At 40.0% G+C, this 13,513-nt stretch overlaps 1 protein-coding gene across 3 annotated transcripts in view; it reads right to left on the bottom strand.

Moving 5' to 3' along the window:
• Positions 1-13,513, bottom strand: part of ARHGAP17 (Rho GTPase activating protein 17) — a 272,555-nt gene that overhangs the window by 77,734 nt on the left and 181,308 nt on the right. For all 3 annotated transcript variants that reach the window (XM_053695197.1, XM_053695198.1, XM_053695196.1), the window contains exons 4-5: positions 12,446-12,522; positions 1,403-1,514 (exon numbers count right to left, since the gene is read on the bottom strand). In XM_053695197.1, coding sequence (XP_053551172.1) covers positions 1,403-1,514; positions 12,446-12,522 — 189 coding nt within the window. The remainder of the gene's footprint in view (positions 1-1,402; positions 1,515-12,445; positions 12,523-13,513) is intronic.

Genomic DNA, 13,513 nt, shown 5'->3' with positions numbered 1-13,513 from the left:
AGGGGTGTATTTATAGGCATTTTAAGGTTTGGGAAACTTTGCCCCTCCTGGTAGGATTGTATATCCCGTATGTCACTAGCTCATGGACTCTTGCTAATTACATGAAAGAAAAGTTTGTATTTTGTAATTCCGAATTTGGGGGTTTGTACATATAATAATATTAATAATAAAAAAAAAAAATAATAATAAATAAATAAAAAAAAGTTTGGTTAGGGAGGTGACTTTAGAGCAAATGCTGCTTGTGTATTTTTTTAAAGACAAAAACAAAACAAAACAAAAAAACAAGAAGCTTATTGGACACAAAACCTCTAAAAAGTCTCTCTGTACAATATAGACTAGTGCAGTGTATGTAAGATCTTTCCATAGGATAAGGCAATTCATTTTAAATGTAGGAACAAATCCCAAAATTCAGAACTCCAAACTTATTCTGAAATCCCAACTTTTTAATAAATATTTTTTTAAATAATAAAAAAATAAATTTTATTTTTCCTTGCCTGTAAGTCACAATCTTCTCTGCCTGTGTCTTTGGTTTGTTTTTTGTGTTCTAAAATGCAACCAATAGTCTATATTTATTAAAAACAACAAATATTACCTTTCTGATTACAGTGCTGTACATATTTTCTGGGTACTATGTATACAAAAGAATTACAACATGATATAAAACAAGCTTTAGGCTGCATGTATAAGCTGTATTATGAGGTGTAAATATTACCTAAATGACATAAGATAGTTGTTTAAACTTGGTTCCATCCCCTTTTAACTTGGTCCCATTTTAACAAAGTTAATATTCTAAAATCCAAACTATTCCGAAATCCAAACCTTTTCCTGTCCCAAGTAGTTTGGATAAAGGGTTTCTTACCTGAACTATGCTTAAAGGGACACTAAACCCACATTTTGTCTTTTGTGATTCAGATAGAGCAACAATTTAAGCAACTTTCTAATTTACTCCTATTATCAATTTTTCTTCATTCTCTTAGTATGTTTATTTGAAAAGCAAGAATGTCAGTTTAGATGCCGGCCCATTTTTGGTGAACAACCTGGGTTGTCCTTGCCGATTGGACAGTACTAATAAACAAATGATGTCTATGGTTCTGAACCCAAAAATTGCTGGCTCCTTAACTTAGATGCCTTCTTTTTCAAATAAAGAAAGAAAGAGAACGAAGAAAACTTGATAATAGGAGTAAATTAGAAAGTTGCTTAAAATTGCATGCTCTATGTGAATCAGGAAAGAAAAATGTTGGGTTCAGTGTCCCATTAAGACATTAAAATGAAATTGTAAGCAAATTCTAGAAAAGTGAGTGAGTACATAGTGACAAAGACAGGGAGTAATTAAATCCCGGAGCTAAATTCCTTTTAACTTTTAGCATTGCTGACCAGCTAAGAATTTGCCAGACGGTTTTACCTCTGACAACTGATTTAATGGTTCAAGGATGTCCCTTTCAATCTGAACTTCGTGTTGGGAGAGTTCCATTGCCAGTCGTTGCTCTGCTTCTCCGCATGAATACAAAGTCTTCCTGCAGGACAAAATATTTGCATTAAATCATTATTGTAGGGGAACTGAAGTTTTATAGGTGACGTGGACTCTCATATGTAGAAATAAGAGGTGCTAGAATCCCAGACTTATGAAGTAAACAAACTATCATCTATATTTAATAGCAGCATTTAAACATGCTAAATTCTCAGATGTTGAAATTTAAAATTACATTAAAGGGACATTAAACACTTTGAGATGGTAATATAAAATGATAAATTGTATATAATAAAACAACTCTGCAATATACTTTCATTATTTATTTTGTCCTCTTTGCCTGTAATTCCATTCTGAAATTGTGAGCTGTTCAGTTCCTGTTAGAAATGGAAGTGCAGAACACTGTTAAATCCAGCACAACCATTGGCTGCACACTCTAGTGACCTATTTATAACTGTCTCTAATTGGCCACAGCAGAGAAGGTAACACAAGTTACAACATGGCAGCTCCCAGTGTTTTATAGACACTAAAACTTTACACTTATTTTGTCACTTTTTAAACAATTAATGACACTTTAAAAAATACATCTACAGGTTAGTCATGGACTATTCTTTTCTTTGAATGCATCATTCTATCTAGCATGTATTTAGTGTTTAATGTCCCTTTAAAGGGAAAATAGAGTCAGAATTAAACTGTTACAGTTCAAATGCAGCAATGCTATTTAAAAACAACTTTCCAGTTTAAAAACAGAACACCAAATTAAAAAAAAATTATATTGTTTACTTCTATTACCAAATTTGCTTTTTCCTCTTTGTATCCCCTGTTGGAAAATAATCTAGGAAGGCTCACAGAGGCTCAGGAGCAAGCACGTACAAAGCAAATTTGATGATAGAAGCATACTGGAACATTGTTTTTTAGTGACAAACACATTTTTTTCCCTGGAGACCAGGCAGATTAAAATGACATTATTATTTTATGTATATATCACAGTGTGTAAGAAATCTGCATCAAAAGTGTGAAAGAACGCACATTTTAAATAAAAATGTAATAAACAAGCTTATAAACAATAACTGTGTGTTTTTTCCCTCCTAAACGCTATAGTAAAAATAAGGGGTTACCCTCATATAAATAAGGGTCTTTTTCTATAGTTATGTATCTTTGATCTGCATATGGGGGCTCCTATGGGCAATTATTCAAATAAATGGACACTTATTCACGCTGGATCATCACTATAACCACAGTGATCACCTGGCTATTACGGCAGCACCCAGTAGGAAGATGTGGAGCTTCAACAACCGGCACCAGAAAGGGGTTAAAACAAGAGAACAGCTCTGAAGAGCCCAGGACAAAAAAAAGCAATAGCACAGCGAGTAGTAGAGATGTGCATTCGTGAGGATCCGAAAACGGAAGTAGGCGGCCTCTTATGCCATTTGGATCTTTCTTAGCCGGATTGATTCTAGTGAAAGATCACCACACTAAGGGCTAGATTACAAGTGGAGCACTAACTGTTGCTCTTTAGTGATAAAGGGTTTTCCGCCCTCTTTGCGCACATTGGAAGTAGTGTGCATATTACAAGTTAAAAGTAAACACGTTCGCTTGAGTGCAGTTGTAATTAAAGCGGGTTGGGATAGCGCGACTTCAGTGCTCTGGTTAACTATTACTTAAGTCAAAAAAGTTGCATAAAACACATCAAAAATACATTCAATAGTACAGTTAGACTCACAATAGCACTATTGAATAAAAATTATTAATAAATATTGCATAAAAAAGCTGTAAGGGCTCAAAGATATGAGGTCTCAGGTGTCAGAAACAAAAAATGCAGCAAAGAGCTTTAATATAGACATACGCACGTATATATGTCTAAATATGTGTATATATGTATTTGCAGACATATATATATATATACATACACACATACACACATATAAAACAAAAAGATATGTGCGCACACACAAAAGAAATATATATATTCTATATATATTCTTTTTCTTTCCCCATGACTCAGAATCCAGAAACGTCAGTGCACCACTGGATGAAAGATGCAAGGGTCTGTCAGGAGTCCAGAAACTCATTGACCTTTTATACACACACACTAATTACAAACAAACAGATCACAGGTGAGGATGGTTACCTTTAATAGCCATTCAAACCCCTTTGTGTCAACTTGTGTGCATGTTATCAGGCCAAAATCACCAGGGGATGTAAACTTGTGTGCATGTTATCAGGCCAAAATCACCAGGGGATGTAAACTTGTGTGCATGTTATCAGGCCATAATCACCAGGGGATGTAAACTTGTGTGCATGTTATCAGGCCAAAATAACCAGGGGATGGAAACTTGTGTGCATGTTATCAGGCCATAATCACCAGGGGATGTAAACTTGTGTGCATGTTATCAGGCCAAAATAACCAGGGGATGGAAACTTGTGTGCATGTTATCAGGCCAAAATCACCAGGGGATGTAAACTTGTGTGCATGTTATCAGGCCAAAATCACCAGGGGATGTAAACTTGTGTGCATGTTATCAGGCCAAAATCACCAGGGGATGTAAACTTGTGTGCATGTTATCAGGCCAAAATCACTAGGGGATGTAAACTTGTGTGCATGTTATCAGGCCAAAATCACCCGGGGATGTAAACTTGTGTGCATGTTATCAGGCCAAAATCACCAGGGGATGTAAACTTGTGTGCATGTTATCAGGCCAAAATCACCAGGGGATGTAAACTTGTGTGCATGTTATCAGGCCAAAATCACCAGGGGATGTAAACTTGTGTGCATGTTATCAGGCCAAAATCACCAGGGGATGTAAACTTGTGTGCATGTTATCAGGCCATAATCACCAGGGGATGTAAACTTGTGTGCATGTTATCAGGCCAAAATCACCAGGGGATGTAAACTTGTGTGCATGTTATCAGGCCATAATCACCAGGGGATGTAAACTTGTGTGCATGTTATCAGGCCAAAATAACCAGGGGATGGAAACTTGTGTGCATGTTATCAGGCCAAAATCACCAGGGGATGTAAACTTGTGTGCATGTTATCAGGCCAAAATCACCAGGGGATGTAAACTTGTGTGCATGTTATCAGGCCAAAATCACCAGGGGATGTAAACTTGTGTGCATGTTATCAGGCCAAAATCACTAGGGGATGTAAACTTGTGTGCATGTTATCAGGCCAAAATCACCCGGGGATGTAAACTTGTGTGCATGTTATCAGGCCAAAATCACCAGGGGATGTAAACTTGTGTGCATGTTATCAGGCCAAAATCACCAGGGGATGTAAACTTGTGTGCATGTTATCAGGCCAAAATCACTAGGGGATGTAAACTTGTGTGCATGTTATCAGGCCAAAATCACCCGGGGATGTAAACTTGTGTGCATGTTATCAGGCCAAAATCACCCGGGGATGTAAACTTGTGTGCATGTTATCAGGCCATAATCACCAGGGGATGTAAACTTGTGTGCATGTTATCAGGCCATAATCACCAGGGTATGTAAACTTGTGTGCATGTTATCAGGCCAAAATCACCAGGGTATGTAAACTTTTGATCAGGGTCATTTGGGTAGTTTCTGTTGTCATTATGATTTAAAAAGAGTAAACACAGTTGATTGATAATAAATGGCTTCAGCCAAACACTAACCATGAGTGAAAAAAGTTTTTGTGTTATCATTCATATTCTCTGAAAAATGGCCAAGAAATCATACATTCTGCCAAGGTATGTAAATTTATGAGCACAACTGTATATGCGTGTATGTCTCTGTGTGTGTGTGTACATATGACCTCATGTACGTTAATGTGTATATATGTATGTACAGATATATGAACACATAACTACATATCTAAACATATATAGACATATATATAAGTGCATTGGCTCTACAAATAATCGATAATAATAATAATAATTGGAACCCTTTGCAGTCAAGTGGTAAAAAAACATGAAAACAGAATTTATGTTTACCTGATAAATTACTTTCTCCAACGGTGTGTCCGGTCCACGGCGTCATCCTTACTTGTGGGATATTCTCTTCCCCAACAGGAAATGGCAAAGAGCCCAGCAAAGCTGGTCACATGATCCCTCCTAGGCTCCGCCTACCCCAGTCATTCGACCGACGTTAAGGAGGAATATTTGCATAGGAGAAACCATATGTTACCGTGGTGACTGTAGTTAAAGAAAATAAATTATCAGACCTGATTAAAAAAACCAGGGCGGGCCGTGGACCGGACACACCGTTGGAGAAAGTAATTTATCAGGTAAACATAAATTCTGTTTTCTCCAACATAGGTGTGTCCGGTCCACGGCGTCATCCTTACTTGTGGGAACCAATACCAAAGCTTTAGGACACGGATGAAGGGAGGGAGCAAATCAGGTCACCTAAATGGAAGGCACCACGGCTTGCAAAACCTTTCTCCCAAAAATAGCCTCAGAAGAAGCAAAAGTATCAAATTTGTAAAATTTAGAAAAAGTGTGCAGTGAAGACCAAGTCGCTGCCTTACATATCTGATCAACAGAAGCCTCGTTCTTGAAGGCCCATGTGGAAGCCACAGCCCTAGTGGAGTGAGCTGTGATTCTTTCAGGAGGCTGCCGTCCGGCAGTCTCATAAGCCAATCGGATAATGCTTTTAATCCAGAAGGAGAGAGAGGTAGAAGTTGCTTTTTGACCTCTCCGTTTACCAGAATAAACAACAAACAAAGACAAAGTTTGTCTGAAATCCTTAGTAGCTGCTAAGTAAAATTTGAGAGCACGAACTACATCCAAGTTGTGCAACAAACGTTCCTTCTTTGAAACTGGATTAGGACACAAAGAAGGCACAACTATCTCCTGGTTAATGTTTTTGTTAGAAACAACTTTTGGAAGAAAACCAGGTTTAGTACGCAAAACCACCTTATCTGCATGGAACACCAGATAAGGAGAAGAACACTGCAGAGCAGATAATTCTGAAACTCTTCTAGCAGAAGAAATTGCAACCAAAAACAAAACTTTCCAAGATAATAACTTAATATCAACGGAATGTAAGGGTTCAAACGGAACCCCCTGAAGAACTGAAAGAACTAGGTTGAGACTCCAAGGAGGAGTCAAAATTTTGTAAACAGGCTTGATTCTAACCAGAGCCTGAACAAAGGCTAGAACATCTGGCACAGCTGCCAGCTTTTTGTGAAGTAACACAGACAAGGCAGAAATCTGTCCCATCAAGGAACTTGCAGATAATCCTTTTTCCGATCCTTCTCGAAGGAAGGATAGACTCTTAGGAATCTTAACCTTGTCCCAAGGGAATCCTGCAGATTCACACCAACAGATATACCAAATTATGTGGTAATCTTTCTGGTTACAGGCTTTCAGGCCTGAACAAGAGTATTAATAACAGAATCTGAGAATCAAGCGTTCAATCTCCAAGCAGTCAGCTGGAGTGGGTCGAACGGACCTAGAACAAGAAGGTCTCTCAAAGGTAGCTTCCATGGTGGAGCCGATGACATATTCACCAGATCTGCATACCAAGTCCTGCGTGGCCACGCAGGAGCTATCAAAATCACCGACGCCCTCTCCTGATTGATCCTGGCTACCAGCCTGGGGATGAGAGGAAACGGCAGGAACACATAAGCTAGTTTGAAGGTCCAAGGTGCTACTAGTGCATCCACTAGAGCCGCCTTGGGATCCCTGGATCTGTACCCGTAGTAAGGAACTCTGAAGTTCTGACGAGAGGCCATCAGATCCATGTCTGGAATGCCCCACGGTTGAGTGACTTGGGCAAAGATTTCCGGATGGAGTTCCCACTCCCCCGGATGCAATGTCTGACGACTCAGAAAATCCGCTTCCCAATTTTCCACTCCTGGGATGTGGATAGCAGACAGGTGGCAGGAGTGAGACTCCGCCCATAGAATGATTTTGGTCACTTCTTCCATCGCTAGGGAACTCCTTGTTCCCCCCTGATGGTTGATGTATGAACTTGGCCCTCGCTAGCTGAGGCCAAGCTTTGAGAGCATTGAATATCGCTCTCAGTTCCAGAATATTTATCGGTAGAAGAGGTTCTACCCGAGACCAAAGACCCTGAGCTTTCAGGGATCCCCAGACCGCGCCCCAGCCCATCAGACTGGCGTCGGTCGTGACAATGACCCACTCTGGTCTGCGGAAGGTCATCCCTTGTGACAGGTTGTCCAGGGACAGCCACCAACGGAATGAGTCTCTGGTCCTCTGATTTACTTGTATCTTCGGAGACAAGTCTGAATAGTCCCCATTCCACTGACTGAGCATGAACAGTTGTAATGGTCTTAGATGAATGCGCACAAAAGGAACTATGTCCATTGCCGCTACCATCAAACCTATCACTTCCATGCACTGCGCTATGGAAGGAAGAGGAACGGAATGAAGTATCCGACAAGAGTCTAGAAGTTTTGTTTTTCTGGCTTCTGTCAGAAAAAACCTCATTTCTAAGGAGTCTATTATAGTTCCCAAGAAGGGAACCCTCGTTGACGGAGATAGAGAACTCTTTTCCACGTTCACTTTCCATCCGTGAGATCTGAGAAAGGCCAGGACAATGTCCGTGTGAGCCTTTACTTGAGGAAGGGACGACGCTCGAATCAGAATGTCGTCCAAGTAAGGTACTACAGCAATGCCCCTTGGTCTTAGCACCGCCAGAAGGGACCCTAGTACCTATGAGAAAATCCTAGGAGCAGTGGCTAATCCGAAAGAAAATGCCACGAACTGGAAATGCTTGTCCCGGAATGCAAACCTTAGGAACCGATGATGTTCCTTGTGGATAGGAATATGTAGATACGCATCCTTGAAATCCACCTTGGTCATGAATTGACCTTCCTGGATGGAAGGAAGAAGTGTTCGAATGGTTTCCATCTTGAACGATGGAACCTTGAGAAACTTGTTCAAGATCTTGAGATCTAAGATTGGTCTGAACGTTCCCTCTTTTTTGGGAACTATGAACAGATTGGAGTAGAACCCCATCCCTTGTTCTCCTAATGGAACAGGATGAATCACTCCCATTTTTAGCAGGTCTTCTACCCAATGTAAGAATGCCTGTCTTCTTATGTGGTCTGAAGACAACTGAGACCTGTGGAACCTCCCCCTTGGAGGAAGCCCCTTGAACTCCAGAGAATAACCTTGGGAGACTATTTCTAGCGCCCAAGGATCCAGAACATCTCTTTCCCAAGCCTGAGCGAAGAGAGAGAGTCTGCCCCCCACCAGATCCGGTCCCGGATCGGGGGCCCGCATTTCATGCTGTCTTGGTAGCAGTGGCAGGTTTCCTGGCCTGCTTTCCTTTGCTCCAGCCTTGCATAGGTCTCCAGGCTGGATTGGCTTGAGAAGTATTACCTTCCTGCTTAGAGGACGTAGCCCTTGGGGCTGATCCGTTTCTGCGAAAGGGACGAAACTTAGGTTTATTTTTGGTCTTGAAAAGACCTATCCTGAGGAAGGGCGTGGCCCTTGCCCCCAGTGATATCAGAGATAATCTCTTTCAAGTCAGGGCCAAAGAGTGTTTTCCCCTTGAAAGGAATGTCAAGCAATTTGTTCTTGGAAGACGCATCCGCTGCCCAAGATTTTAACCAAAGCGCTCTGTGCCACAATAGCAAACCCAGAATTTTTTCGCCGCTAACCTAGCCAATTGCAAGGTGGCGTCTAGGGTGAAAGAATTAGCCAATTTAAGAGCACGAATTCTGTCCATAATCTCCTCATAAGAAGAAGAATTACTAATAATCGCCTTTCCTAGCTCATCAAACTAGAAACACGCGGCTGCAGTGACAGGGACAATGCATGCAATTGGTTGTAGAAGGGAACCTTGCTGAACAAACATCTTTAGCAGACCTTCTAATTTTTTATCCATAGGATCTTGGAAAGCACAACTATCTTCTATGGGTATAGTGGCGCGCTTGTGTAGAGTAGAAACCGCCCCCTCGACCTTGGGGACTGTCTGCCATCAGTCCTTTCTGGGGTCGACTATAGGAAAACAATTTTATAAATATGGGGGGAGGTACTAAAGGTATACCGGGCCTGTCCCATTCTTTACTAACAATGTACGCCACCCGCTTGGATATAGGAAAAGCTTCGGGGGGCCCCTGCCTCTAAGAACTTTTCCATTTTACATAGTGGTTCTGGAATGACCAGATAATCACAATCATCCAAATTGGATAACACCTCCTTAAGCAGAGCGCGGAGATGTTCCAACTTAAATTTAAAAGTAATCACATCAGGTTCAGCTTGTTGAGAAATGTTTCCTGAATCTGAAATTTCTCCCTCAGACAAAACCTCCCTGGCCCCCTCAGACTGGTGTAGGGGCCCTTCGGAAACCATATCATCAGCGCTCTCATGCTCTACAGAATTTTCTAAAACAGAGCAGTCGCGCTTTCGCTGATAAGTGGGCATATTGGCTAAAATGTTTTTGATAGAATTATCCATTACAGCCGTTAAATGTTGCATAGTAAGGAGTATTGGCGCACTAGATGTACTAGGGGCCTCCTGTATGGGCAAGACTGGTGTAGACGAAGGAGGGGATGATGCAGTACCATGCTTACTCCCCTCACTTGAGGAATCATCTTGGGCATCATTTTTACTAAATTTTTTTATGACATAAAAAACATATAGTTAAATGAGAAGGAACCTTGGTTTCCCCACAGTCAGAACACAATCTATCTGGTAGTTCAGACATGTTAAACAGGCATAAACTTGATAACAAAGCACAAAAAACGTTTTAAAATAAAACCGTTACTGTCACTTTAAATTTTAAACTAAACACACTTTATTATTGCAATTGCGAAAAAGTATGAAGGAATTGTTCAAAATTCACCAAAATTTCACCACAGTGTCTTAAAGCCTTAAAAGTATTGCACACCAAATTTGGAAGCTTTAACCCTTAAAATAACGGAACCGGAGCCGTTTTTATATTTAACCCCTTTACAGTCCCTGGAATCTGCTTTGCTGAGACCCAACCAAGCCCAAAGGGGAATACGATACCAAATGATGCCTTCAGAAAGACTTTTCTATGTATCAGAGCTCCACACACATGCAGCTGCATGCCATGCTGTCCTCAAAAACAAGTGCGCCATACCGGCGCGAAAATGAGGCTCTGACTATGATTAGGGAAAGCCCCTAAAGAATAAGGTGTCTAAAACAGTGCCTGCCGATATAATCATATCAAAGTACCCAGAATAAATGATTCCTCAAGGCTAAATATGTGTTAATAATGAATCGATTTAGCCCAGAAAAAGTCTACAGTCTTAATAAGCCCTTGTGAAGCCCTTATTTACTATCTTAATAAACATGGCTTACCGGATCCCATAGGGAAAATGACAGCTTCCAGCATTACATCGTCTTGTTAGAATGTGTCATACCTCAAGCAGTAAGAGACTGCACACTGTTCCCCCAACTGAAGTTAATTGCTCTCAACAGTCCTGTGTGGAACAGCCATGGATTTTAGTTACGGTGCTAAAATCATTTTCCTCATACAAACAGAAATCTTCATCTCTTTTCTGTTTCTGAGTAAATAGTACATACCAGCACTATTTTAAAATAACAAACTCTTGATTGAATAATAAAAACTACAGTTAAACACTAAAAAACTCTAAGCCATCTCCGTGGAGATGTTGCCTGTACAACGGCAAAGAGAATGACTGGGGTAGGCGGAGCCTAGGAGGGATCATGTGACCAGCTTTGCTGGGCTCTTTGCCATTTCCTGTTGGGGAAGAGAATATCCCACAAGTAAGGATGACGCCGTGGACCGGACACACCTATGTTGGAGAAAAATCATTTATGCAATATTCATATTTAATAAAGTGTCTAACTATGTATCTACTGTAACTATTTCACATTCCAAAGTATTTTTAAATAGATATTTCTCTATATTTCTGTATATATCTATACCTATATATAATCAAATCATATGTGTAGATATATATTTTACCAAAAAAAACATGATATATATATATATATATATATATATATATATATAAATACGTATTTATGAATAAATAGAACATATTTTCAATGTAAAGAACATTGGAATGGGAAATATTAATATTTCATGTCGGGTTAGAGCACTTAAATAAACACGATTGGGTTTGCACGTGAGTAAGGGTGTTAGTTTTTTCCCACTTTTGTGCTCTATTAAAGTCTACAGGGAAATATGTTAATGCGGTTGCAATATTCGAAGTTCAGCTTTTTGCGCACGTTGGTTTAGTGGTCGTGCAATTTTTTTTTACTTTCAACTTATAATATGCGCGCTACCCGACACACGCAAAAAGCTTATTTCTACTGCAGTTAGCACACAAGTGGGAGCAATAAATAGGGCTCCATTCGTAATCCAGCAACTAAGATCTCTGCAAATCCAGATCATAGTGTGAGATCTTTCGCTAGAATCACCCTGATATTGTAAAGTCCCTTTAACCTTTTAATGTCGTTATGCCGTTCTATTCCGTCATAATTACACTGGGCTTTAGAGCCGTTATGACGGAATAGAAAGTCATAGCCAATGGCTGTCCTGAAGCCTTTTGTGCTTCCTGGATTTGATTGCGGTCTGGAGGTCATTGCTAGTGTTATAGGGACTCCCCCCAGACCCGATCCAATAATTGAAATCTCGCAATCGTGTGCACGATCGCGTGATTTCAATTTGACTACATCGGAACAGTTGTTCCGATGTAGACACTTTAGCCCTGGCAGGAAAGGGTTAAAACAAATTTGCTGGGCTTATGATTGCAAAACACTTTCTGCACATCATCTTGTCATACGTTTTTTAATCCTCATACCTTTGTCTATAATGTATGGATGTGTAGGGTTGGGTCACATAACTGCTAAGCTTTGTTATAGTTTAAATACAAACATTTAGATTTTTTTCTCCAAGACACCAAAGTTTATATTACAGAAGGTTTAAAAAAATATTTATTTAAAGAAAATATTTTCCTTTTGCCTGCAGTGATGAAGGCCAAAGGTTAAAGAGAAGGCGCTGTGAGGCAGATGGCCGGCGAGATGCACGAAATCTTACCCCAATAGTGTCTCGTCACTGAGCTGAGTACATCCTTCCTGCATGGACTGGGATACACCCATAAGTGGTAGCTTCCTCTGCAGAAGAGCACAGGGCATCAACACATGTTTAGATAAATGTATACACAGATGTGTGTTACTACATTCCACAGGTACAGTTTATAAAGAATTCCTGGAAAAAGACACCTAGCTGAAGAGTATTAAATGTCATGTTTAAAGGGTCATTAAAGGGAAAATTTGTTAAAGCCTATCATTTTATAACCTGTTTAACACCTGCAAAGAAATGCTGGTCTCTGAGACAATCAGCAGTGGTAGTAACATGACATACACGTGCGATTGCAACTGCTGAATGGGTCAGTGGCAGCTTACGCACAGGAACCAGCATTTTTCTGAGGCTCCTGACAGTGCTTTAAAGGGACATAAAGCCCAAAAAGGTTCTCACGATTCAGATAGAACATACAATATTTAACAAATGACTTCTATTATCATATCTGCGTTATTCTCTTGGTATCCTTTGTCGAAGAAGCATCTATACACTACTGTGAGCTAGCTGAACACACCTGGTGAGAAAATAACAAAAGGCATATATACGCATCCACCAATCAGAAGCTAGCGCCTAAACCTACCTGGGTATGCTTTTTAAAAAAAGGATACAGAGAGAATAAAGCAAATTAGATAACAGAAGTAAATTGGAAAGTTGTTTAAACTTGGATGCTCTGAAAAATGAGTTTAATTTTGACTTTACTGTCCCTTTAACTATGGGTTTATCATCTTTGCAAGGGTTAAAAACAGACTTGCAGCATTACTAGTGTTTTTAAATGAGAGCCAACTAGAATGGCCCTTTATTAATTTTGATATTTGAGGTTCACCTCTCACTTGCCCTCTATTAAAGGGGCAGTAAAGGTGACTTTTTCTTCTTCTTATATAGACACAGTCATACATGTAGTGTGCAATAGCAAAAGTTATTGGTAGATGGATTTGAATGTGCATGTGAGGCAGCTCAGAGTGCATGTGCTATTAAAAACAAGTTGGAGCAGGTGCTCGACTTGTGGTTGGCAGAACTGCCTGC

The sequence above is a fragment of the Bombina bombina genome, chromosome 11 (genome assembly GCF_027579735.1).
Source record: "Bombina bombina isolate aBomBom1 chromosome 11, aBomBom1.pri, whole genome shotgun sequence".
NCBI classification, from domain to species: Eukaryota; Metazoa; Chordata; class Amphibia; order Anura; family Bombinatoridae; genus Bombina; species Bombina bombina.
This window is presented reverse-complemented; position numbering and strand designations above follow the sequence as displayed.